This window comes from Phyllostomus hastatus, unplaced genomic scaffold (genome assembly GCF_019186645.2).
Source record: "Phyllostomus hastatus isolate PE091 unplaced genomic scaffold, TTU_PhHast_1.1 phas_scaffold_93, whole genome shotgun sequence".
NCBI lineage: Eukaryota > Metazoa > Chordata > Mammalia > Chiroptera > Phyllostomidae > Phyllostomus > Phyllostomus hastatus.
The window spans coordinates 29,162,890-29,187,122 of NW_025334042.1; the positions used below are offsets into that span (position 1 = coordinate 29,162,890).

The 24,233-nt window shown below is 35.6% G+C and overlaps 1 protein-coding gene across 2 annotated transcripts in view; it reads right to left on the reverse strand.

The window, feature by feature from the left end:
- The window catches only part of LRRK2 (leucine rich repeat kinase 2), a 135,098-nt gene that overhangs the window by 7,252 nt on the left and 103,613 nt on the right, over positions 1-24,233 (reverse strand). For both annotated transcript variants that reach the window (XM_045829139.1, XM_045829138.1), the window contains exons 41-47: positions 21,009-21,169; positions 16,272-16,442; positions 12,079-12,179; positions 8,403-8,597; positions 4,733-4,926; positions 3,619-3,691; positions 2,664-2,848 (exon numbers count right to left, since the gene is read on the reverse strand). In XM_045829139.1, coding sequence (XP_045685095.1) covers positions 2,664-2,848; positions 3,619-3,691; positions 4,733-4,926; positions 8,403-8,597; positions 12,079-12,179; positions 16,272-16,442; positions 21,009-21,169 — 1,080 coding nt within the window. The remainder of the gene's footprint in view (positions 1-2,663; positions 2,849-3,618; positions 3,692-4,732; positions 4,927-8,402; positions 8,598-12,078; positions 12,180-16,271; positions 16,443-21,008; positions 21,170-24,233) is intronic.

Genomic DNA, 24,233 nt, shown 5'->3' on the forward strand with positions numbered 1-24,233 from the left:
CTGGCATTTTACATATTTTGCAAACAGATTGGCTACCATAGGCCCCATCTGCATTGGCAAACTGCTAGTTAGTCTTTGAGGCTTAACTTGAATGTCAGCTCCTGTGAAATTCTTCCCTGACCTGTCAAAACAGACTGATCATTCCCTTTCCCTGACTATTATAGCTATATTATTATAGATCTCAGTAAATATAAAATTGTATTGATTAGTGTGTTCCTGACACTAAATTCTAAATGTAACTATTTAAGTACAAGGACATGTCTTTTCTATGTACCTACAATCCAGTCGAATCCTCATAAATAGGTACTTATCTTGTACATATAGAAAGTAGATGGGTGTATGAGTATGTATGTAGAAACTGTCTAACAAAGCAGGGAGTTTGTTCAGCAGATGGACAGAAGTGTGGATGGACAAAAGTGTGGATGGAATGGATGAACACTGAACTAACAGAAGAATGAACAACTAGAAAAAAGTAACAATGGTTAAAATTGTAATTCAACTAGATAGATAACATGACAATATCACAGGGTGAAATGATCTTTAGTATATCCTAGGGTAGGAGGATTTTTCTCCACCTTTTCTGTTCCGGCAGGGGACACGAAGATGTGATGTGCTGTCAGAGAGCCATTGCATTTTAGGTGGTTCCTCCCCAGTTGTTTTCTGTATTTAACAGAAAACGGTTCAAAATAGTACAAATATTGCCCAGAGTTTTAGATTTCATAAAATATTTTTGTGTTAGCTCATTTCATCCTCAATAAAAAATCTTATATTATGAATCTCAATGTTTACAATTACAGAAAGTTTACAAACGCTCAATAACCTGCTCAAGGCCACACAACTTAAAAGAGGAAATTATAGAACAGCAAAAGTTCATCCGAATATTTGCCACATTCTAGGAAACAAATGTGTGGACAAGACAGAAAGCAAATATCCTCATCCACAAGCACATGTAGTATGTAGCCATACCATCTGAAACCCAACTACACTTTAGAATCACCTGAGAAGCTTGGAGGAAAAAACTGAAGCCTGGACCCCGTCTCAGGCTTAATTCATGTGACTTAATTGGTCTGAGGAGAGTTTTAGGCATGAGATCATTTTCAGCTACCTAGATGTTTCTAATGTGCAGCCAGTGAGAGAGCCAGTAGTTCTAACATTAAGAAAACAATTTGGAAAATACACTTATCAAAATGTGTGAGAGCTATTGTGAAGGGAAATAATAGATTCAATGGAAGGACAAATCCAAGGCACCTAATCGGCATAAGTGGGCTAGAGACAGTCACTCAGAGGAAGGGACAATTGGACGAAAACAGGCAGGAGGCGTAGTAGACAACCAGGCAGAGAGAAGACTGGGGGTAAAAGGGAGCAGTTGTCTTCAAGAACTGAGGTAAAATCAGTTTAGCTTAAAGCACATTAGGCAAGGAGGCTACAAAATTTAAATTGAGAAAGGTACATAAGCACTAAATCATAAAAGGCCCGGTAGAGCATTTTAAAGAATTCGAACTTCACGTAAAGGACAATGGTATGCCACTGAAGGATTTTAAGCAGGAGAGTGACATCAGATTGATTTACATTTTAAAAGTGTCCCTCCCTCTGCAATGTTGAGAAGTGGTTAGAAAGATGCTGTTGTCAGCAGGGCAATCAAGTGGCAGCTGCCAGCCAGCCCATGGTAGCTGCAGTAGGAACAGTGAGAAGCACAAGGATTTGAGAGTCTATCAGGAGGATACTCTAGTGGATAAAGAGACTGGAGGACAATGGGGTTAAGGGTTATTCTCAAGCTTCCATCTTGGGAAACTAGATGGATATTGAGCAATTAGGATATTCCTTGAATTGTAACTCAAGGCTAGTCATAATAATTAGCTAACACTGATTAAGAGCTTACCAAGTGCTGGGCATTATATTAAACTTCTTATATTAATTTTCCTGTTTAGTCTTCCAAACATGCCTTTGACAAAGCATAAATTACAGTCCTCAAATAAGAGAGGACTGGAGATTTGAGAAGTTCTTGCCCAAGTTCACATAACCAACACATGGCAAAGTCAATATTTGAACACTGACTTATGCTCTTATCTACCACTCTTCATTGCTTCTCACTAAGAAATGGTGCAAATAAGAAACAATGGCAATGATCTGGTTAAGCTACAACTTTTCAATTGAAACAGTTTGGGACAGAGTTTACATTTTATTTTATTCTCGCTTGATACTGGAATAACAAATTTTGCTGTAGAAGACACATCTGTGTAACTATCCAATCCAGAGAGGACTTTATTCCTGAGTGCCTATGTTTCCTGCAATCAGTACTTAAACATTTTCCAAAATACATATGTAAAATCCACAGATAAAAATATTATCTTTCAAATTCCATATTTGATTTGATATAGGGATAACAAAATTGTTAAAAATTTAGATTGATAAATATGCCTAAGATCACCATAGATTTTTCATATTTTATCCCAACTATGATTAGGCTGGATGATTTTATAATGTCCCTCTGCTCTCTAGATTTTCTAAGTTTTCTATAATAGATGTTTAATTTTATAATAGAGAAATAAATTATGTATTTTAAAAGGTTTTCATTTAGGATTATGAACAGCATTATTGTCATGATTATAAAGAATAAACACAAATAAAATGGTAAAGTAATTGCATGCACAGGAATAACTTACAGCTGATTTGTCCTGGTCTCAATGAGTTTCTGAATGGAGAAATCATCAGAAAGCGAGAAAAGTTTTGTGCCACATCCTCCCCACATAATGTTTCTTTCACTTGAATTCACGGATTCACTCAAACACATGAGTGGAGTGCTAACATTTCCTATAGTGAGTATCTTCAAAGGAGCAGCTCCTTCACACTTTCCCAAAAAAGAGAAAACACATTCAGTTAATTGAGCCTCTGCAAAATGAAACACTGTAAAATTTAAGCTTTCTAAAAACTACTTTCCCATCATATATAGTTAGAGGTATTAAAATAAAAATTCTAGATACATTTTTTCAAAGGATTTATAAAAACAGGATTCAATTCAAGCACTGTTCAAAATGTTATTCTATAACCGATCTTTTTACTTCTCCATGCAAAAATTACACAGGAAATAACCTATATATTTTACTCTATTTCTCTATCTCGCATTAGATAATCAGCTTCTTGGTAACAAGGGAATATGAATGGGTAGGATGTTAAACCAACAGATGAATAGATGAAGAGAGCAATAGTGCTTTAATAATAAATGAGAATCTAGAGAATAGGAAGTTGAACTATGTTGTCAAAGCTAAAGAAAAACTTGGTGGCAAACCAGATTTAAAACTTAACTTTCCTTTGTTTTTCCACAATATACTTACAAGTAATTATTGACTTTGCTTACATAAAAACAGAATTATCTATACATTCCTAAGAGTATAAATCAGATTTCATTCATAATTTTATTCTTAGTTCATTCATACAAAACATACACTCAGTCAGCAAGAGGATCTATAGTGTACAAGACTTATAAAGCAATAAAAAGACAAAAAGCAGAATTTATGATCCATGCTCTCAGGCAGCTTATAACCACTTAGAAGGGGGCTGGGAGTGAGCATGCATAAAACAAAGACTTAAATTTTGATGTAGAATGCATTCAACATTTACCTTAACAGCTTTATCTTCAAAAATTGCTAACTTTCCATCAGCAGTTCCCACCAAAAGAAAATTCTTTTGCTTGCTAAAATGAAAAATGTTAACATTGTAACAAAAGGAATGCTTATCTTGACCAAGGTGGCCTTCACATCTCAGCTTGGCTAAATCTTCGGACAGGTTTCTTCCTGACTAAGGGCCTCTGATCCTTTTCTTATACCATTTATTTTACAAAAGTTAAAATTGCAGGTAAACTCTTTCTCAGCCCATTTGAAATGTAAATCTTCTTCTAGCCTCTTGACAGTTTTGTAGACCAACTATGTCTTTCTCAAGAATCTGAGAGCCCTCCTCAGAAATGCAATCAAGGAAGAAGGCTTCATCTCCCAGTCTCTGTGGGAGGGCAGGAGCCTGGTCAATAAGCACCAGTTTGCAAACACAGATGGTCTAATCACACTGACAACTTCCCCTCACCCTCTAAGCCTTCTGGTACTTTTCCACAACTCACTCCAGTGCTTAAAAACTCTCCTTCCTTTATTTCAGCAGAGTTGAGTCAATTTTTTCTCCCCTACCTCAATAGTCTTAAATAAAGTCATCCTTGCCTATTTAATGCCCTCTCATGAAGTTTTTCTTTGAAAATATATATGCCATTTAGGTAATTTCCTTTGAGATAAGATCCCTACAACTGACAATGATTACAGGTTTTCACCTGGTAAAAACTTACAAATTCATTTATTGGACTTCTTTTTCCAATTTGGTAGTTAGTTAACTGACAGTGTTTTAGACTGGCACATAATAAGCTATTGGCATCTATGTACTCAAAGAAAGGATGAAAGGGAAGTCATCTTTGAAGAGGTCCTGCAGGGTGAGTAAATGTGAGGAGAGGTAGAGAAAGAGAGCCACAGCTGAGGTGTACGGCTGCTGGGCCTAAAGAAATAAAGGACCTATTTTATAAATGCCCCAGTGTGATCTGTGTACAGAAAAATAAATATCTCTGTGGCTTCCCACAATTCCCTTTAACAATGAAAAAAATCTTAAAAATGAGCAGTCATTATGATGTTATAACTATTTGCATAAAATTAAGTCATCAAAGGTATGTAATTTACCCTAGTGGTCAAATTCACCACTATACCTCTGCTTGGAAAAGGAACTGCAATACAAGCAAGTAACAGCATCAGTCATCCTTTCAAGGTTGTGCCTCTTATTTCCATCTTCAGTGTCAATGACGAGCAGCCCACCGGACTGTGCCCCAGACACAATCCAGCTTTCCTTTTCGCTAGGGAGATGCACCAAGGCAAGGCACAGTATTCTACTATCAGTCACTTCCTGCAAAGAAAAGAAAACACACCCTAAATAAAGTGTTTCTAGCTTAAGTGAGTAGAATTATATAAAATAAGAATATTCTCCTATCCCCATACTTAACTCTTTTATCACTCTGATTAAAAAAAAACAATAAATATTTTATTTCATTTTCAACAATAAATTAGTTAACTGGCCAATGTTTTGCCTATCTAGAATGCATCTGAAACTAAATTTAAAAATTAAAAGTTAAAAATCCAGCACCCATTTATGATTTAAAAAATAACTCACAGTAAAGTGGGAATAAAAAGAACATACTTCAAAGCCATTTGACAAACCCACTGCCATCATCATACTCAATGGGCAAAACTACAAGTGTTTCCCTTAAGATTGGGACCAGACAGGGATGTCCGCTTTTGCCACTCTGTTAAACATAGTACTGAAAGTCCTAGCCACAGCAATCAGACAAGAAGAATAAATAAAAAGCATCCAAATTGAAAAGAAAGAAGTAAAAGTATTATTATTTGCAGATGACATGATACTGTATATAGAGAACCATAAAAATTCCACCAGGAAACTACTAGAACTGATAAATGAATTCAGTAAAGTAGCAGGATACAAAATAAGTATTCAGAAATCCATTGCATTTCTATACACAAATAATGATCTATGAGAAAACAAAACTAAGAAAACAATCCCATTTACAATTGCATAAAAAAACACCTTGGAATAAATTTAGCCAAGGATGTAAGAGACATGTACTCAGAAAATTATGACACTGAAGAAGGAAAATGAATAAAATACAAATAAGTGGAAGCATATACCATGTTCATGGATAGGAAAAATTAACAATATTAAAATGTCTATACTAGCCAAAGTGATCTATAGATTCAACATAATTCCTATCAAGATGCCAATGGGGTATTTCCCAGAACTAGATCAAATCTTCCAAAAATTTATATGGAACTACAAAGACTGCAAAGAGACATAGCAATCTTGGGAAAGAGAAACAAAGTTGGAGGAATCACACTACCTGATATCAAGCTGTACTACAAGCCATAGTAATCAAAATAGCATGGCACTGGCATAAAACCTGACATATAGATCAATGGAACAGAATAGAGAGCCAAGAAATAAAACCACACCTTTAAGGTAAATTAATATTGGACAAAGAAGGCAAAAGCATACAATGGGGTAAAGATAGTCTATTTAAAAAATGGTGTAGAGAAAATTGGACAGATAGGTATGAAATATGAAACTAGACCACCTTCTTACACCATACACAAGAATAAACTCAAAATGGATTAAAGATTTAAATGTAAGACTGAAAACCATAAAAACCCTAGATTTATACACAGTAAAATCTCAGACATTCCTCATAGCAACATTTTTTCTGATATATCTCCTCAGGCAAGGGAAACAAAAGAAAAATAAACAAATGGGACTACAGCAAACTAAAAAGGTTTTGCATAGCAAAGAAAACCATCAACAAAATGAAAAGATTACCCACTGAATGGGAGAACATATTTGGCAATGATACATCTGATAAGGGGTTAATATCCAAAATTCATAAAGAACTCATACAACTCAACACCAAAATTTAAAAATGGGTACAGGGCCTGAACAGACACTTCTGCAAAGAGGACAATATATGAAAAGATGCTCAACATCACTAAGCAACAGAAAGATGCAAATTAAAACCATAATGAGGTATCCCCACACATCTGTCAGAATGGCATCATCAATAAATCAACAAACAACATGTACTGGTGGGGATGTGGAGATAAGGGAACCCTCATGCACTGTTGGTGGGAATTCAAACTGGTGCAACCACTTGGAAAAGCAGAATGGAGTTGCCTCAAAAAATTAAAAATGGAACTAACTGCCTTATGACCCAGTGATTCCACTTCTGGGAATATATCTGAAGAAATGCAAAACACTAGTTGGGCAGAATATATGCACCTCTACATTTACTGCAGCGATACTTACAATAGCCAAAGTGTGGAAGCAGCCCAAGTGACCATCAGTAGATGAGTGGATAAAAAGCTGTGGTACATTGACACAGTGGAATACTCCTCAGCCATAAAAAAAGAAGGAAATCTTACCATTTGTGACAATATGGATGGAACTGGAGAGCATTATGCCAGGTAAATAAGTCAGAGAAAGACAAAAACAGTATGATTTCCCTCATGTGTAATCTAATGAACAAAATAAACTAACAAACAAAATAGAAACAAACTCATAGATAAAGAACAGACTGACAGCTCTCAGGGGGGCCTGGGGATGTGGGACTTGGTGAAAAAGGTAAAGGGATTAAGCAAAAAAAAAATCATAGACACAGAAACCAACATGGTGATTACCAGAGGGGAAGAGGATGGGGGCAGGTAGAAGAGGATAAAAGGGGATAAATGATGATGGAAGGAGACTTGACAGGGGGTGGTAATCAGGCAATTCAATATACAGATGATGCCTTATAGAACCATACACCTGAAATCCGTACAATTTTATTTACCAATGTTGTCCCAATAAATTCAATTAAAATTTGAAAGTTACTTCTAATTATCATTTCACACTCTATCAAAGCAACGTGAGAGGATTTTTCAACCTTCAGAATCATGTTTTGGTACAACATGTATTTCAAGGCAACAGTCAAAATATTAGGTTATTTTTAAAATCTAGAAATTTACATTACATTTGTCAATACAATTTATTAATCCTTCTTGCAGAAGTTGCACCCAGAGCTCCTCTGTCAGTCAGGTGCACCCACCCCAGCTGCTCTGAGTGTTGGCTACCAACAGCTCCAAGCTTCACCCTTCACAACAGAACTGACCTCAGCTAATGGCAGCTGGCTCACCCAGATAGCTGGGAGGTCACACGGACCCTCTCCTTGGGCAGATTGCTGCTAAGGACCAATTGATGTGTGGAATGAAAGACTGACCCCCTTGCCTGGTAAAGGGATAAATCTAGGCTGCTATTCACACTCCAGAGTTTTTCATAGATTTCTGAGGAAGTTCTCATGGAGCTCACAGAACTTTTCTGAGGAAGTCTGAAGCTAAACTCCCTCAGAAACTATGCTTTTGCTAAGCTTTTCTCCCTGCTCTTTCTGGCTTCCCATACTTCCTAAAATGTTTTCCTTAAATCACTTGCATAGATTTTCTATCTTGGTCTCTGTTTCTAGAGACTCTGTTTCTAGAGACTAAGATACACATATTCTGCAATTTCAAAACAAAACACATACTATTTAACTTCACATGAATACTCTTGTTCTAACAGAAAGCCAATGTAATAATACATCTAAATTAGCTCTTATTTAATTTCCACCTACATAACTTTTTAACCTAGTATTCCCTTTAAAATTGTCTAACCACTATGCTGTACACCTAAAATTAATATAAAATACTGTTAAATATAACTGTAGTTGAAAAATAAAATTTTTAAGAAATAATAATCCACAAAAGTAAGTTTTCTGTAGTACGTCTAGGTTAAAGAGTACTTGAATTTACCTCAGAAGTGAGTCTTTTGGTGGTTAAGTCAAGAAAGGAAAGCTCTCCTCTGTCTGCATTCCCGCAGCCCAGCCAGACACTGGCGTTCCTGCTGTGATGGCTCGTAGCGACCATGCATTCTACGGTACCATTTTTATGGATCGCTATATGTCTCATCAGGCAGAGTAAATCAGCTGAATTCAAAATGTCAAACACCTGAGAGAGAAAGTTTAAAAATAAAACAGCACACATCATGTTAACACAAGCCCTTTAGAAAGATCAGATGCTTGTGCAGCAGGTAGCCCTTAAATGTTACAGCTCTATCAGGAAAAACCTAAACCTGTGTCCTGCACTGCGACCCACCAACAGCAACTGGATTCATAACCCAAAACTATAGATACAGTTACATTAAAATAACATTTAATTTGGCCCGTGTATGACACATACTCTTTTTGTATATATGTTATGTTTTATAACAAGAAAAGAAAGGAAACTTTGAAAAGAGCCAATGGCAGACATTTGGCAGGTCAGACACGTCACATTGAAGGTGAACACTTGGGCCAACAACACAAGAGATCTTCCACCAGCTGAAGGGAAAATAAATTTTGATCTTGGTAACAAAATTCACAAATCACCTCTAGATTCTGTTTCTATGTTTTCCCTTCGAGCACTAAAGAACTAGAGGGAGAGTGTAGAGCCTCCATAAAAAAAACAAAACTAAGAGTCAGGAAACAGGAAGGAGCAAGATTTTATGATCTCACTGACTCATCTGACTAACGTGATGAGTTTACCCATCTCGCTTAGTATACACTGTATTTTAAAGATTAAGTGTCAAAGTTTTTTTTAATAATGTCATCTACCTAAAACAAAACTCAAAGTTATTATAGAATATATACAATACTGGTAAAGTATAATTGAAAATAAAAGGGAGAAAAAATAAAACAATAATTAAGTTATGAAAAATTCACTGTGATAAAGCCTGTGTGATTAAGACCAGTGGTAACCAAATTTAAAAAACAAGTAAAGTTAGTACCCAAAATGATTATATAATGTTTGACAAAGTGAGTGTATATGTATTCATCTATTTTTGAGTAAGAAATTAAAAGTTGAGCAAAAATTTTTCTATGAATTATTGTACAAAATCAGCAGTCCACAACATAAAGATAGCTTTTATTTTGATCTTTTAAAATCTGTTTCAGTTTAAAACATAATGTAAGTTCTTTTTCCAATAATATGCTAGAAATGGTTATTAGGAAAACCTCCCCGCTAAAAACAATTTAAAGTGCTTAAGAAGTTACTTTTTAAATCTCTTAGAAACATTTAAGATATGACAAAGCCATAAGGAATTTAAGGCCAAATTCATAGAAACACACAAAACAGAGAGATCTGAGGAGCACTAAAGCCAAACTTGCCCTGAAGGCATATTTGTCTACTGAAAGCAAAATTGATCTGTGGTTTTGGATACCTTGTGAAGCCAGAGGAAAGAAAATTCAGTCTAGGGTCCACTCAATATAGCATCTAATAAAGGTCCTAGTTCCCATACAGTGGGGACCCCAAAGGACTGCATATTCAGAGTAAAGGAAAACCAGAAATAAAGCCACCCCACATTCCCACTTTCGCTGATAAAAGAAAAGTTGTCTTGGAACTTTACAAAGAGGAAGTGGGTAAAAGAACCTTAAGAAATTGTTATTAACAAGCATGCTGTCAAGAAGATTTGTAGACATTTATTTCCATCATCTGGGTGGGAAAAAAAAAACCCTCAAGCCTAGGATTGAGTTTAAAGCAATTTTGAGCATGGAAATCAGAAAAAGAAATGTCTATGATCCATATGCAGAATTATAAAACTTTATTGAAAGCAACTTAAGGAGACTTAAATAGAAAGATAACCTACATTCAAGAAAAGAAACACTTCGAACCCTGGCTGGTGTAGCTCAGTGGATTGAGTGTGGGCTGCGAACCAAAGTGTCACAGGTTCAATTCCCAGTCAGGGTACATGCCTGGGTTGCAGGCCATGACCCCCAGCAACCGCACATTGATGTTTCTCTCTCTCTTTCTCCCTCCCTTCCCTCTTTAAAAATAAATAAAATAAAATCCTAAAAAAAAAGAAAAGAAACACTGCATATCATAAGGATATAATCCTCCCCAAATTGTCCACAGACTCAAGGCAAATCCAATCCCAAGCATGAGGTTTTTTATAAAAGTTAAAAAAGATATTTTAAAATTTAAAAATTAAATTCAAAAATAGCAAAAGCATTCCTCAAGGAGAAAATTAAGTAGGAAAATGAGACTATTATAAAGCCACAGGAATTAAAACAGGATAGCATTGAAGAAAGAATAGGTAAATTCACCAATTGAAGAGAATGTGTATGTGCATGTATCTTTGACAAATTACAGAGTGAGTGTGGAAATAATTCAACAGTAAAAAATGAAGTGACTATTTCATTGGTGAAGCTGAAAGAATTGGTTATGCATAAGGAGAAAAAGAAACTGAATCCAGTAAAAATGGCAATTCTGGATGGATTAAGAACTTGATCCTCAGAAGCAAAATTTATAAGTTTTTTGAAGAAACAATAGGTAAATATTTTTGTGACTCTGGAAACAATAAAAATTTCTTAAAATATGACCAGGACCCAAAAGTAAAAACCATAAAAAATTGTTAAATTAATGCGTATTAAAATCAAGAAATTCTGCTCATCAAAAGGCACCCTACAGGAAACAAAAAGATAAATCTAAAATTGAGAAAAGAAAGTTGTAACACATATAATCAACAAAGAATCTGTATATACTACATATAGAATCTTTTTTTCTTGTTTCATTTGAATGCAAATAATCCAGAAAAATGAGCAAAACAACAGGCATTTCCAAGAAGAGGAAATATATATGACCAAGCAACATATCAAAAGATGCTCATACTTATTAGTAACTAGAAAAAAATATAAATCAATACACACATGATGGAGCTTATTTGGGAAAAAATTAAAAAGTCAGAGAATATGAAAATTTAGAGAAAAGACATAGAGAAGTAGCTACCATAACATAGGTGATGAAAGTGGTAACAGTTAAACTTCTTCAGAAAACAGTATGTATACTCACATATCCTATGATTCTGCAATTCATTTCCTGGGTACATATCAGAAGGCAATTCTCATACAATCTGCAGTGTTTAATAATACCAAAAAACTGGGAAGAATACTAACACCCATGGACATGATCAGGAGTAAATACACTGCTGTGCACTCAAACAGTGGGATATAACAGCAGTGAAAATAACTAATAGCTGTGTTCAACAACCTGAATGAAGCCTGCACAGTAATGTTAGGAGAACAACTGGAAACTCTCAGAAAAGTATATTCTTATGATTCCATTTTAAATGAACTGTAAATACAAGGCACTAAACCAAATGGCAAAATCATAAAGAAAAGCAAGGATTACCACAAAAGCCAGGAAAGTGGCTAAATCAACAGGGAATGGGAAGTGACACAATCAGGAAGAGACATATGTCAGCTTCTGGGGTGGTGATAATGTTCTCTTATTGTGCATCTGGGATGGGGGAGGACATAGGAGTTTGCTTCACAACTGTTCTGAACTGTGTATATGTTTATTTACACTTACATGTGAAGATGCTTATATACATGTGCATATACATATGTACTTGCCATTTTGAACAAAATATTGATAAATTTGTCTATAATAATACCTGTGCAGAAGTAGGTCTTTCTTGAGGATTTTCTTTTAAACACCTTTCAATTAACTTCTCAACCATAGGCCATGGTGCACATCCATATTCTTTAACTGGATCTAAAACATTCAGAAACATGCTAGAACATTAGTAAAACCAGAACAATTATTTTATTTCCTCTCTATGTATAGAAAAGACCAAGACATTGCATAACACTGATCTCTGTAACCCTACATTAATTATGAATCTATTTATTTAAAAAGCTAATTTTGTTAGCATTATCTCTACTTGAGACATTTAAGATTTGAAATTTTATGGTAAAAAAAAAAGACAGTAGTACCAATTGAATAAAATAATACAAGGTCTGTCCAGAAAAAGTCCAGCCATTGTTACTCATTCTTGGATTCATTCCCTAGGAAAACTTCTACTAACATGTAAAAGTCATGTTTTTCTATTTGTCTTCATAGCCTTCATCATACTATTAATTGTTCTTCTAATGTCTCCTCACTCTGCTAGAATCTATGACAGCAGGAACACCATCACTATATTTCTTGGCACTCAATACAATGCATAGCTAATTAAATAATAATTATTTACTAGATGAATGACTGATCGAAGGTGAATATAGTCTGTCTGGAAAAAGTACAACCATTGTTAATATAACTAGAATGACTTTCACTACACTGTTGTAACCTGGCAGCCAAGGAGAGTGGACTGGAATGTACATGCATAAACAATGATGACTTCACTGTACTAGTCAGTGGGGGTGGTAGATGTTGGTAAGTGAGCATGTGTGTTATGTGGCCATCACATTCAAAATAACTGAGTAAAGCAATGAATCTGTATCAAATTTTTAAAAATTTATTTATTTATTTTTAGAGCAAGTGGAAGGGAGGGAGAAAAAGAGGGAGAGAAACATCAATATGTGGTTTGGGAGTGCACCTCTCGTGCACCCCCTACCAGGGATCTGGCCTGCAACCCAGACATGTGCCCTGACTGGGAATCAAACCAGTGACCCTTTGATTCACCAACTGGCACTCAATCCAGGGAGCCACACCAGCCAGGGCTAAATACTTCCTTTTTAAAAAGTATTTTATTGTTGTTCAAGCACAATTGTCTGCATTTACTCCCCACCACTTCCCCAATTCACCCCAGCCATCCCCACCTCACTCCCCTGCTTCCACCCCACCTTGGTTTTGTCCATGTGTTCTTTATAGTTGTTCCTGAAAACCCTTCCCTCCATATTCCCCTTATCCTTTTCCACCTCCCCTCTGGTTACTGTCAGATTGTTCTTAATTTCAATGTCTCTGGTTGTATTTTGCTTGTGTGTTTGTTTTGTTAAGTTCCACTTAAAGGTGAGATCATATGGTATTTGTCCCTCACCGCATGGCTTATTTCACTTAGCATAATGCTCTCCAGTTCCATCCATGCTGTAGCAAAGGGTAGGAGCTCCTTCTTTCTTTCTGCTGCATAGAATTCCATTGTGTAAATGTACCTCAGTTTTTTGATCCATTCATTTACTGATGGGAACCTAGGTTGCTTCCAGCACTTGGCTATTGTAAAATGTGCTGCTATGAACATTGGGGTGCATAGGTTCTTTTGGATTGGTGTTTCAGGGTTCTTAGGATATAATCCCAGAGTGCGACTGCCACGTCAAAGGGCAGTCTCATTTTTAGTTGATATTCAGAAATCAAAGGCATTTTTTAATACTAACAATGAAATATCAGAAACAGAAATCAGGGGGAAAACCCCATTTGATAAAGCAACAAGAAAAATAAAGTACCTAGGAATAAACCTAACCAAGGATGTAAAAGACCTGTATTCAGAAAATTATACAACACTGAAGAAAGAAATTAAGGAAGACACAAGCAAATGGACCATGTACCATGCTCGTGGATTGGAAGAATTAACATTATCAAAATGTCCATACTATCCAAAGCAATTTATAGATTCAATGCAATCCCCAATAAAGTATCAATGACATATTTTATAGATATAGAACAAACATTTCAAAAATGTATATGGAACCATAAATGACTCTGAATAGCTACAGCAATTTTGAGAAAGAAGAACAAAGTAGGAGGGATCACAATACCTGATATCAAACTGTATTACAAGGCCACTGTAATCAAAACAGGCTGGTACTGGCATAAGAACAGGCACACAGACGAATGGAACAGAACAGAGAGCCCAGGAATAAACCCAAGTCTCTATGGTCAATTAATATTTGGCAAAAGGGGAAGTAGCATAAAATGGAGTAAAAATAGCCTCTCCAACAAATGGTGTTGGGAGATCTGGACAGCTACATGCAAAAAAGTGAAACTCGATCACCAACTTACACCATGCACAAAAACAAATTCAAGATGGATAAAGACTTAAATGTAAGCTGTGATACCATAAAAATCCTAGAGGTAAACAATGGCAGGAAAATCTCAGACATTCCACACAGCAATATTTTCACTGATATGTTCCCTAGAGCAAGGGACATAAAGGAAAGAATAAACAAATGGGACCTCATCAAATTAAAAGGCTTCTGCATGGCTAAAGAAAACAGCATTAAAATGAAAAGAGAACCAACTATATGGGAAAACTTATTTGCCAACGATACCTTGGACAAGGGTTTGATCTCCAAAGTATATAAAGAACTCATACAACTCCACTCCCGGAAGACAAACAATGCAATAAAAAAAAATGGGCAAAAGACTTGAACAGATACTTCTCTTAGAAGGACATACAAAGGGCTCAGAGACATATGAAAAGATACTCAGCATCACTAGCCATCAGAGAGATGCAAATTAAAACCACAAGGAAATACCACCTTATACCTGTCAGAATGGCTATCATTAACAAATCAACAAACAAGTGTTGGAGAGGATGTGGAGAGAAGGGAACCCTAGGGTGCTGTTAGCGGGAATGCAGACTGGTGCAGCCACTGTGGAAAACAGTATGGAATTTCCTCAGAAAAATCCACATCAAATTTTGTCTTAAGTCTGAACATTCCTCCTCAGAAAGTATTCGAATGATGTGGAAGGTCACAGCTATGAGCAACTGGTGATTGGCAGCTTCATCACGACAATGTGCCTGCTTGTGCATCATGTCTCCTGAAGTTTTTTTGTGAAACATCAAATCACCCAGGTGACTCAGGTCCCTAAAGCCCAGATTTGTGACTTCCCAAAACTAAAATCACTGTTGAAAGGGAAGAGATTTCAGACTGTCGATGAGATTCAGGAAATTACGATGTGGCAGCTGATGGTGATTGGGAGAACTGTGTCCCAAGGTGCCTACTTTGAAGGGAATTGATGTGTGTCATTGTCCTATGTACAATATTTCTTGGATCTTCTTCAATAAATGTCTCTATTTGAATATTAACCCTCATATCCCCACAGTCAGTTTGTGTATGTTCATTTTTTGTAACAGATATACCACTCTTCTTGTTGAGATAAAATAGAAATCTAAACGATTTCACTGGGAAGCTAACTGGTAAGTAACGGACATGACCCAGATTGTGTCTAAAGTTTATGCAAGTGAGAATAAATTTTCTCCTACCAGGAATCTTTTAAGTCCCCCACAAGAAGATAGTTAAAGCTATATCCTTGTGTATGGTACATGTTGTACACTTAAAAATATTTCTTAAATGAAAGGAAAAGCAGCAAATATGAGATACAACTAAATATGTTAAAAAATCTACTTTGTCCTGGGAACTGAATACTCAAGGAATGAATGACAATGTGCTAGAATTTCTTCAAAGCATGAACAACCATTCAACATGAGATCTGAACTCATTACATACTCACTAATTCTAATAAACATTTACTACTAAAAATTATTATTATAAAATTGAATCTTCCATCCCTGCATATAAATTATTTCACTCCAAGAAAATGAAAATACTCCAGGCAAATGGGCACACAGCAACTTTTTATGAGAACAAGAAGGCACTAATCTGAAGTTTTAATAGCAATATCCTTTTCTGAGTATTCTTCTTAATATATGCCAAATACAGCAATATTAATTTGGGATTTTAAAAAAGCCTAAAACTGCTACCTACCTCATGTGATTTTTATTTGTGTGTCACAGTATTTAAGTAAATTCATGCACTAAACAAAAAATTATCATCTGTGAAATCAATTAAGCATACAGCTATAATTAAATAACTTAAAAATGAAGCTACTGGTATTTTTAAATATCTATTGTAGATAAATAAAACTCACCTGGTAATTTTCCTTGTATTGCCAATTCATCAAACTCATTTGGAAACTTCAAACCCTCTGCTATTCTACCTCCAGATGTGAAAATGTCATACAGTAGTAAGCCAAATGAATAAACATCAGCCTGTTGGTTATAAATTACATTTCCTCTAGCAACTTCAGGTGCACGAAACCCTGCAAGTAAACAGATATATTAACAAGTATGCTCCAACCAGAGCTCATATACCTAAGAGCTATGTAATTAGACATATATGCTAATGAAGAGTCTGAGAGATGAATTCTAAAGTAGGCCATGTCATCTCTATGAGGAGATACCCTGATCAAGCAATTAACAGCCCTGTCCCAAGACATTTCATCCCAAGGTCGATCTTGAAGAATAATAAAGGTAAAACTTCAATAATATTTATTAAGTAATGTTAAAAATTAAAGAAGTGAAACATAATCGGAAAAAACCCTGTCATATTTTATTCTCATTCCTAATAATAACTATTCCCAGGAAAGTGTTTCAAACAGAGGAATGGTCGGCTTTCCTATATTTCAAATGACCTCAGCTTGGCTAAAATTCCAATGCTTTCATTATTTTGGGAACTTGTTACCTTGTTCTTTCTACCCAGTAGAAAAATAAAAGGGAAACCATGTCTAAAACAAATAAAATCCTTCTTTCTCATGTGATAGTCCAAGTCTTAGATTCTCTTAAAGGAAAATAAAATCTTTCATTCCACAATAGAGATAAATTGCTTTTAAATTCTTCAGAAAAAAAGTAATTTCAACAGTATTCATAATACTAAAAATATCAACAATCTAAAGAATCTCAACCATAAAAGAAGTTTAATTAAAGTGTATACTATATAACAACTTAAAAATCATGTTAAGATGCCATGCTACAATGTAAGTGAAGAGAAAATGCATGATATAATTCAGAGTAGACAAAGTCTACTATGAAGTACGTAACAAAATACGAAATACATAACAAAAATCAACTAAATTAATTTTCTTTGTTGTGATAATGGTATTGAGATTATGTACACAGATATCCTTATTCTAAGAAACACATGTCAGTGTGTTCAGGGATGACATAGCATGATGTACTTAATTTCAAAACTCATATTCACATGCACAGAGAGAAAGAGAACAGTGCAGCAAAAGTTTACTGATGAATTTATGACAAGAGTGTATGAGCACAAATTGTACTATTCTTTGCACTTTTCTATAGGCTTAAACATTTTCAAAATAAAAAGTTGATAGAATATGCATAATGGAATGCAACAAAGAAATACATCCAAATGTAACAATGAGTATTTTCGTGTACTGAAAGTATAGTTTGCTTTTATTTTCTTTTAAGACTTCCAAATTTTCTACAATGAACATATATGATTGTTATAAAGTTTAAATATACAGCCAAAACAACATAACAAAGTATTAATGCATGGCCTTCAAGGACTGAATAATTAAATGTGGAAACAGTTTTATTTGACAGAGAGTTTACCAGCATGATGAAGCTCGGTGGTCCTTCACCAGGCTGGAAGGTCAGGAAGAGTCAAAGGATGGGAGTGTCAAAATTGAGCATGAGAGTCCCTACTATACTCATTATTACCATTCTCTAGTTAACATGTGCCACATTCGTTCACTATCTTTCTCTTTCCGCACATACAGATAAACACATACTCTTGCCACTTCTCCACATTTGCCTCTCTCCCCCTCTGTTTCTCTTTTGCTGTCTCTGGGTGTGTGTGAATGTGCATGTGTGTATACAAGTACATACACAAATACACATATATAACAAACATATGTATCTTTATTACATGCTATATAGAATTATATACATGATATGTAATATTTCACATATTATATTAAGTTTCAGATACAATATTTAAGCTTTAAAGATAATATGTATTTCTTTAGAATAAAAACATTTTCCTACATAGCCATATCATTCTCAATCCAGAAACTAAAGAATTGTGTGAGTAATTAAGAGAGTTCTAAAATAGACCCTTAATATGTGTATCCCTATCACTGAGGACTTCCCTAGAACAGCAATTGTGAGTTCTTGTAAAATTTTTACCTTATATTTAACTATACTTGTTACTTTCATCAATTCAATGTATTCACCACTGAATTTAATTTGGGATGGAAACAAACCCTTTTAACATTACCTACCCATGGGAAAGACTAGAACTAGGTACACTCTCTGCATCTTTACTAAGGGCCAATATGGCAACAAGACCTATGATCTAACACTGAAATGATCTGTGGTCCTCGTGCAGCACAGTGACACACTGTACAGATACCCTGTTTGGCACCAATGGCCTTGGAGACTAGAGATGTTAAACACTAACTGAATCCCAAATGTACATGCTGTCATTGACTGAAACGTGTTACTCCACTTCTAGCTGAGAATAACATTGGACTTGATTTATCATCCTGTATAAACCCGTGAAAAAATCAGACAAAATATATGAAACACTGGACATCGGGAGCACAGGACAGTGACCCTGAGAGAGAGCAAACAAACAAGGTAAGTCTTCTGAGTGCCCCCCAAACAGTCCCCAGTACAGGGAAGGGAAATACAAGCAGAACCATCCCCACCTTCTACCCTAGGAGTTGAGAACACAAAGCAGAGTCCAAGAAGGCAAGGAAAGCTAGGACTGCCAGGTGGTGTGCTAAACACTGTCTGAATTTCTCATTTAATTTCCACGACAATCCCCAAAGGCAAATACTATTATTAGGTCCTACTGCATAAACCCAGGAGAGATGTTAGGTAATTTCTCCAGTCTCAGCTAGTAAGTGGCAGAGCAAGGATTCAAACCCAGGCAGATGGACTCTACAGCCCATTTTTAATATTCCAGACAGCCAAGAGTTCACTAAGGCCCATCTATCTCAGTAACCTCAGAATCCACTACAATGCCTAGAATGTGCACTGCTAAGAAAGATCAATGCAAAACAATTGGCATTGCTTTTAAAAATTTGAATGTAAGTCTAAACTCCATTCATGTTTACTGACTCTCAGGAACTTTACTGTGGGGCCAGAATGAGAGCTCCTGCTCCACACCTAACAAAGTAGAACTGTGAAGGATACGGCTCCAGTGAACGCGTTTTCTAAAGCTCTACATGTTACCTAACAAATAGTCAAAATTGAAAACACTTAACTAAATAACCCTTCATCTTCCATCGATCACTTAACCCATACCAAACTTCCTGCGGTTATCTGAATAAGACAAGTCATTTTATATTTTATTACCTTTTGCCTGGAATGTCTCCTCCCATTCTTTTTTTCCTTTTCTTTTTCAAGCCTCCAGCTTATTTTTAAGATATAGTTCCAGAATCACCTTCTCCATGAAGGAAGTCTTGTCGACTTACAGCTCAGTATCATATGATCCTTGGGACTACCACTACACTTTGAACTAGATCTCCTACTGCAACTGACATAATGCTTTATGATTATTTGCTTCCAGCCTTAATTTTCCTGGCAGAATGTGTGCTTCTGGAGGGTAAAATGTACATTTATTCATGCACCTTTCCAAAATTCACCACAAGAGTAATTGTTAACATACTTGAGGCCATTGCAATATGCCAATCCTTGTTCTGTGCTATTTATATGGATTATTTCATTTTACCCTTAGACAACCCCATGAGATATGCGTTATTTTCCTCATTGCAATTTACAGAAATGAAAACTGAGCCCCAGAAAATGAATCTTGATGGATACTAAACAGCTATTAAGTAGTAGCACCAGTTGGTATTTGGTTAACTTTCAATAAATTATTGCCAAATGCATGAATAAATAAATAAAAACAAGGATAATTCTTCCTTGGAGAATTATCATAACAATTATTTAAATAATTGAGAAAATATTCATTTTCTAAAAACTATTTTTAGAAGTAATTTTTCAGATAGCCTTGGTTTAACAAATGTTATAAGTATATTAAGAAAACATCCATTGATCAAAAATATGAGAAATTTGTGAGCTAGGTCTTATTATAGATCATATAATGCACAGAAACATATATTTTCCTCCTTTTTTACTTTCAGAGAAGTATGAACAGAACCTGTTTCATCATCTCTATCAGATGATAGTGTATAACCAAAGACTAACATTTTGTTTACCCAAAGAGTGTTGCATTTCTATGGATGAGATGAAGCCATCAGTCAGAATCCATCTCGGTCAACAGTGCAACTATCACAGGACCCAGAATAAACTGTCACCCCCAACAGGATGTAATACATCCATTTGAGTTAAAGTTAAAGGTCTCCAAGTTACTTCAAGTTGACAGTATCCATCCCATATTTACCTTTTAAAAGGTAGACAGACACTGCACTGTGGTCCCTGCCAATAACTGAACTGTTTCAGAGTTATGAAAAAGAGCTTGTGAACCTGAACTAGGATTGCCTCCTTTTGAGGTAGGTGTCAACAGTAGCCAGATTAAAATGTTTGCTGTTCCTTTTTACCATCTCTAGAGGATGCAAACATTTTAAAAGTCCAACTTTTAAGATATAACATGACAAAAATATTCTTGTTTTTGTTTTCACCCCCTCCCCCCCCCAAAATTACATAAGTTAATTTTTTTGCCCTACAGAATACAACAATCAAAATAATAATGTACTGGGCACAGCCACCCACACACAAAGTGCAGTGTCTGAACACAGTAAGCTAGGCTCCAGTGTTCTCATTCTCCTGCCTCACAAATGGAAGGGACTTGTCCATCTTGAAGAGGGAATATTCAAGTAAACCTTATCACCTACCTGGTGTGCCTTCTGATGTTTTTATCCCCATTCTGCAGCAATACTGAGCGATTCCATAGTCAGCAATCTTGGCAATGATGGCAGCATTGGGATACAGTGTGAAAAGCAATACATTGTGTGGCTTCAAATCACGGTATATGATCATAGCTGAGTGGAGGTATCTGCCGGAAAAGGCACAGGCAATCTCATTAAAGTGTGATTACATTATTATACATTTCATCATGATTTCCTGAAACATGTATATCCATTATGCAGAACATTAAAAATCCTGAGCTAAGTTTGACCCTCAAAGTTAAGAGATACTGGAGAAGGAAGTGCAATACTATTGTACAAAGCAAAAGCTTATTCTTCTACAACAGCAAAAAACAAAACAAAACAGAGTCAAAACAGGTCAACCCTGAAAAGCAAGTGATTTATACTTGAGGCACAACCACTTCAAACAGATTACCAATTTTGGAGACTTTTCTTGAGTACACCTTAATAATTACTTAGAAGGAATTCCGAATTTCACCAATGATCGTATGAGTATTTTAATTAGTTTAAAATGTAAATATGTTTAAAAAGAGTTGATAGGATATGAAAATTCCCATTTACTTAATAGTTTTATTTGCTTAAAACCATAAAGAAGTTTATCTCAGATTTTTACATTCCTTCAATTCCATTTCTCTTGTGATATTTATTTTTTTGCCTAAAATTCTTCCTAACTTTTAGAACATATTTTCTGCTTTTTAATAATAACAATCCCAACTAAAAGACTTTCTATATATCAATATTGTATCCTTTTGACGACCTAATTTACTTTAAACCTGGTTCTATTATAAATTAAGGTTGACAAATAACAGTTTGGAGTAAGTACATTTTCTTGGGAAAGGTGACTTTGGGTGACTTTCCTTTTAGAGAGATCCATCCAACCATAAGCAACTAAAGTTGGATATTGCTGATAAATATTCAAAACTAGTTAATATAAAAAGAAACAAAATAAAATTTTAACCTCAACTAGGTCTTGCCTATTCTGAAAACTGTGCTCCAGCTACTAAAGTAACTCTATCACTGCTTTTCCTTACACAAGCACAAAACTCAGAAGGTCTCCACCTCTGTCTTCCCTGTCCTAAGATATCAAATTTGATATGATTCTCCATGTACTCTTACAAGTGTATCATGGCCTACATTGCAAAAACAATTTTTCAAAGATTTTAACAGAGGTAAATTTAAATTTCTTTGTTTGTGCTTTGGGTTTGGGATCACATTCGTACTCCATTGCCTGGTACCAATCACTGCCACAGGGTTTAGGAAGAGCAGAGTGGAAGCAATAGCCTGAAATTTCCATTACATGACAGCCTAGAGTATATGCATCATTTAATTGCATCAATTAATGTAGAAGATTCCTTCTCTTCCAGGATGTAGACAGGAAAGTTGACAGTAGGCCTATTCACTTGAGTATACATATTTTTGGCTGAAAAATAAGATAAATGTACTAATGAAGTTGACCTTAACAATAAGTAGTAGGCTTGAAAGAAAAATTTACTAAGGGCTTTACTGAAAGGCCATTAGTCACTCTTGCCCTACTGAAGAGAAAGCTGGGAGAGTAAGATGAAAAAAGCTAAAACCGAGCCATGCATAATTGAATGGCATCCAAATCCTTCATAATGTGTGCCTCTTACAGAACATTAACAGGATGTAGATCCTTTCAGAATACTTCAGAGGTTAAAACATAGTTAAACTTAGCTTGGAATAATGTCGGTGGGAAGGAAAGGTTATCTGCATTAGTTAAAACATTCAATTGTAAAATGTAGTCTCAAAATGCACAGTTTTAATAACTTTTAATAGACTCACAAAATAACTTGTGAAATATTAGCAAGTGCAGAGCTTGCCTTCCTGAAAATATTTCAGCTACAATTTATGCATTATGTGACAATGAGCATTATTAAATATTTTATTTTAAAACTTGAATTTAAAAATACAGTCATTCGTGAATCATGATTACTATCAGCATATCCTGAGGGGTCACAATCTACAAGGAGAAATGGGCTCTAACAAGGTTGCAGAAGTGTGGTGAGTTCAATGCTAGGGAAGCCAGAGGGAGAGAAACACTGAGGTAAAGATACACAAAGCAGACTTTCCCACTATACTATAAATTTTTTAACTGATAAGAGCAAAACAATGTCCACTCTTCCCACTTCGGAACCTAACACCTAGTCTTGCATGGAGTGGACTCAAGAAACACATCGCAGAGGCCAACTGTTCACAGTGCAGTTGAGCTTCATTGAGAAGATGGTATGTGAGCAAAATCTAGAGGAAAATGAGTTCCTCTAGATTGAGTTCCTCTAAATGAGTTCCTAGGCAGACAAATTTGTGGAAAGAGAAGAATGACAAATGCAAAGGCAGACATGGGTGTCAATGAAATGTCAAGCCCATCAGCATGATTAGAATGTAGAGTGAGGGCAGAGGCTAGAGAGGCAGGCAAATGGCGTCCTGAACAAGTTCTGATGCTGTGCCGAGGAATTTGTACGTACTTTGTGGGAAACCTGGAACTACCAGGAAACTTCAAGCACAATTAGATTTTTATTTTAGAAGAAATATTCTGATAATTTCCTGGAAATACTGGACCAAGACAGCACTAGTGGCATAAAAGTAAATAAATAAATTTAAAAAATAATGTCAAATATTTAGTACAAAATCTGGTGGACAAATGGGTACTTGCTTTTTGGGGAGAAGGTCAGTCTGGATGTGATCACAAGGATCTTTGTTGGCAAGTAGAAGATACAAAAGAAAGAACAGATCGATGGGGAGAGGAAGTAGCAGAGAAAGTAAATTCAATCTATGGGGAATATAGGTGACTGTATCTTCATTGGTAGTTGAGAAGTGGGGGGATTAACTGTGGGAGTCGGGGGAACCAAGTTGGGGTGAGCGATGGGGAAGAGGCAGGACCACGGTAACTAAACAACAATAAAAAATAAAAATTAATCATAATAATAAAAAAGAGCTCAAAGGAACAGACTGATTAAAGATGTAAGCTAATAGTTGGAGGCAAGATTGTGGAACAGAAATGTAATGTAAAGTTCTTATATGTCACTCAAAACAGCTCCACACACTATGGGACTCCAATGAGGGTGCTCTCATTGCCTCTTTCTACCTCTGCAGTCATAGCTTTATGCTAAAAAACATTTGGGAAGACGAACCTTAATGTTGAGTTTTACTTAGTACTAGTGGAAGATCAATAGCTAC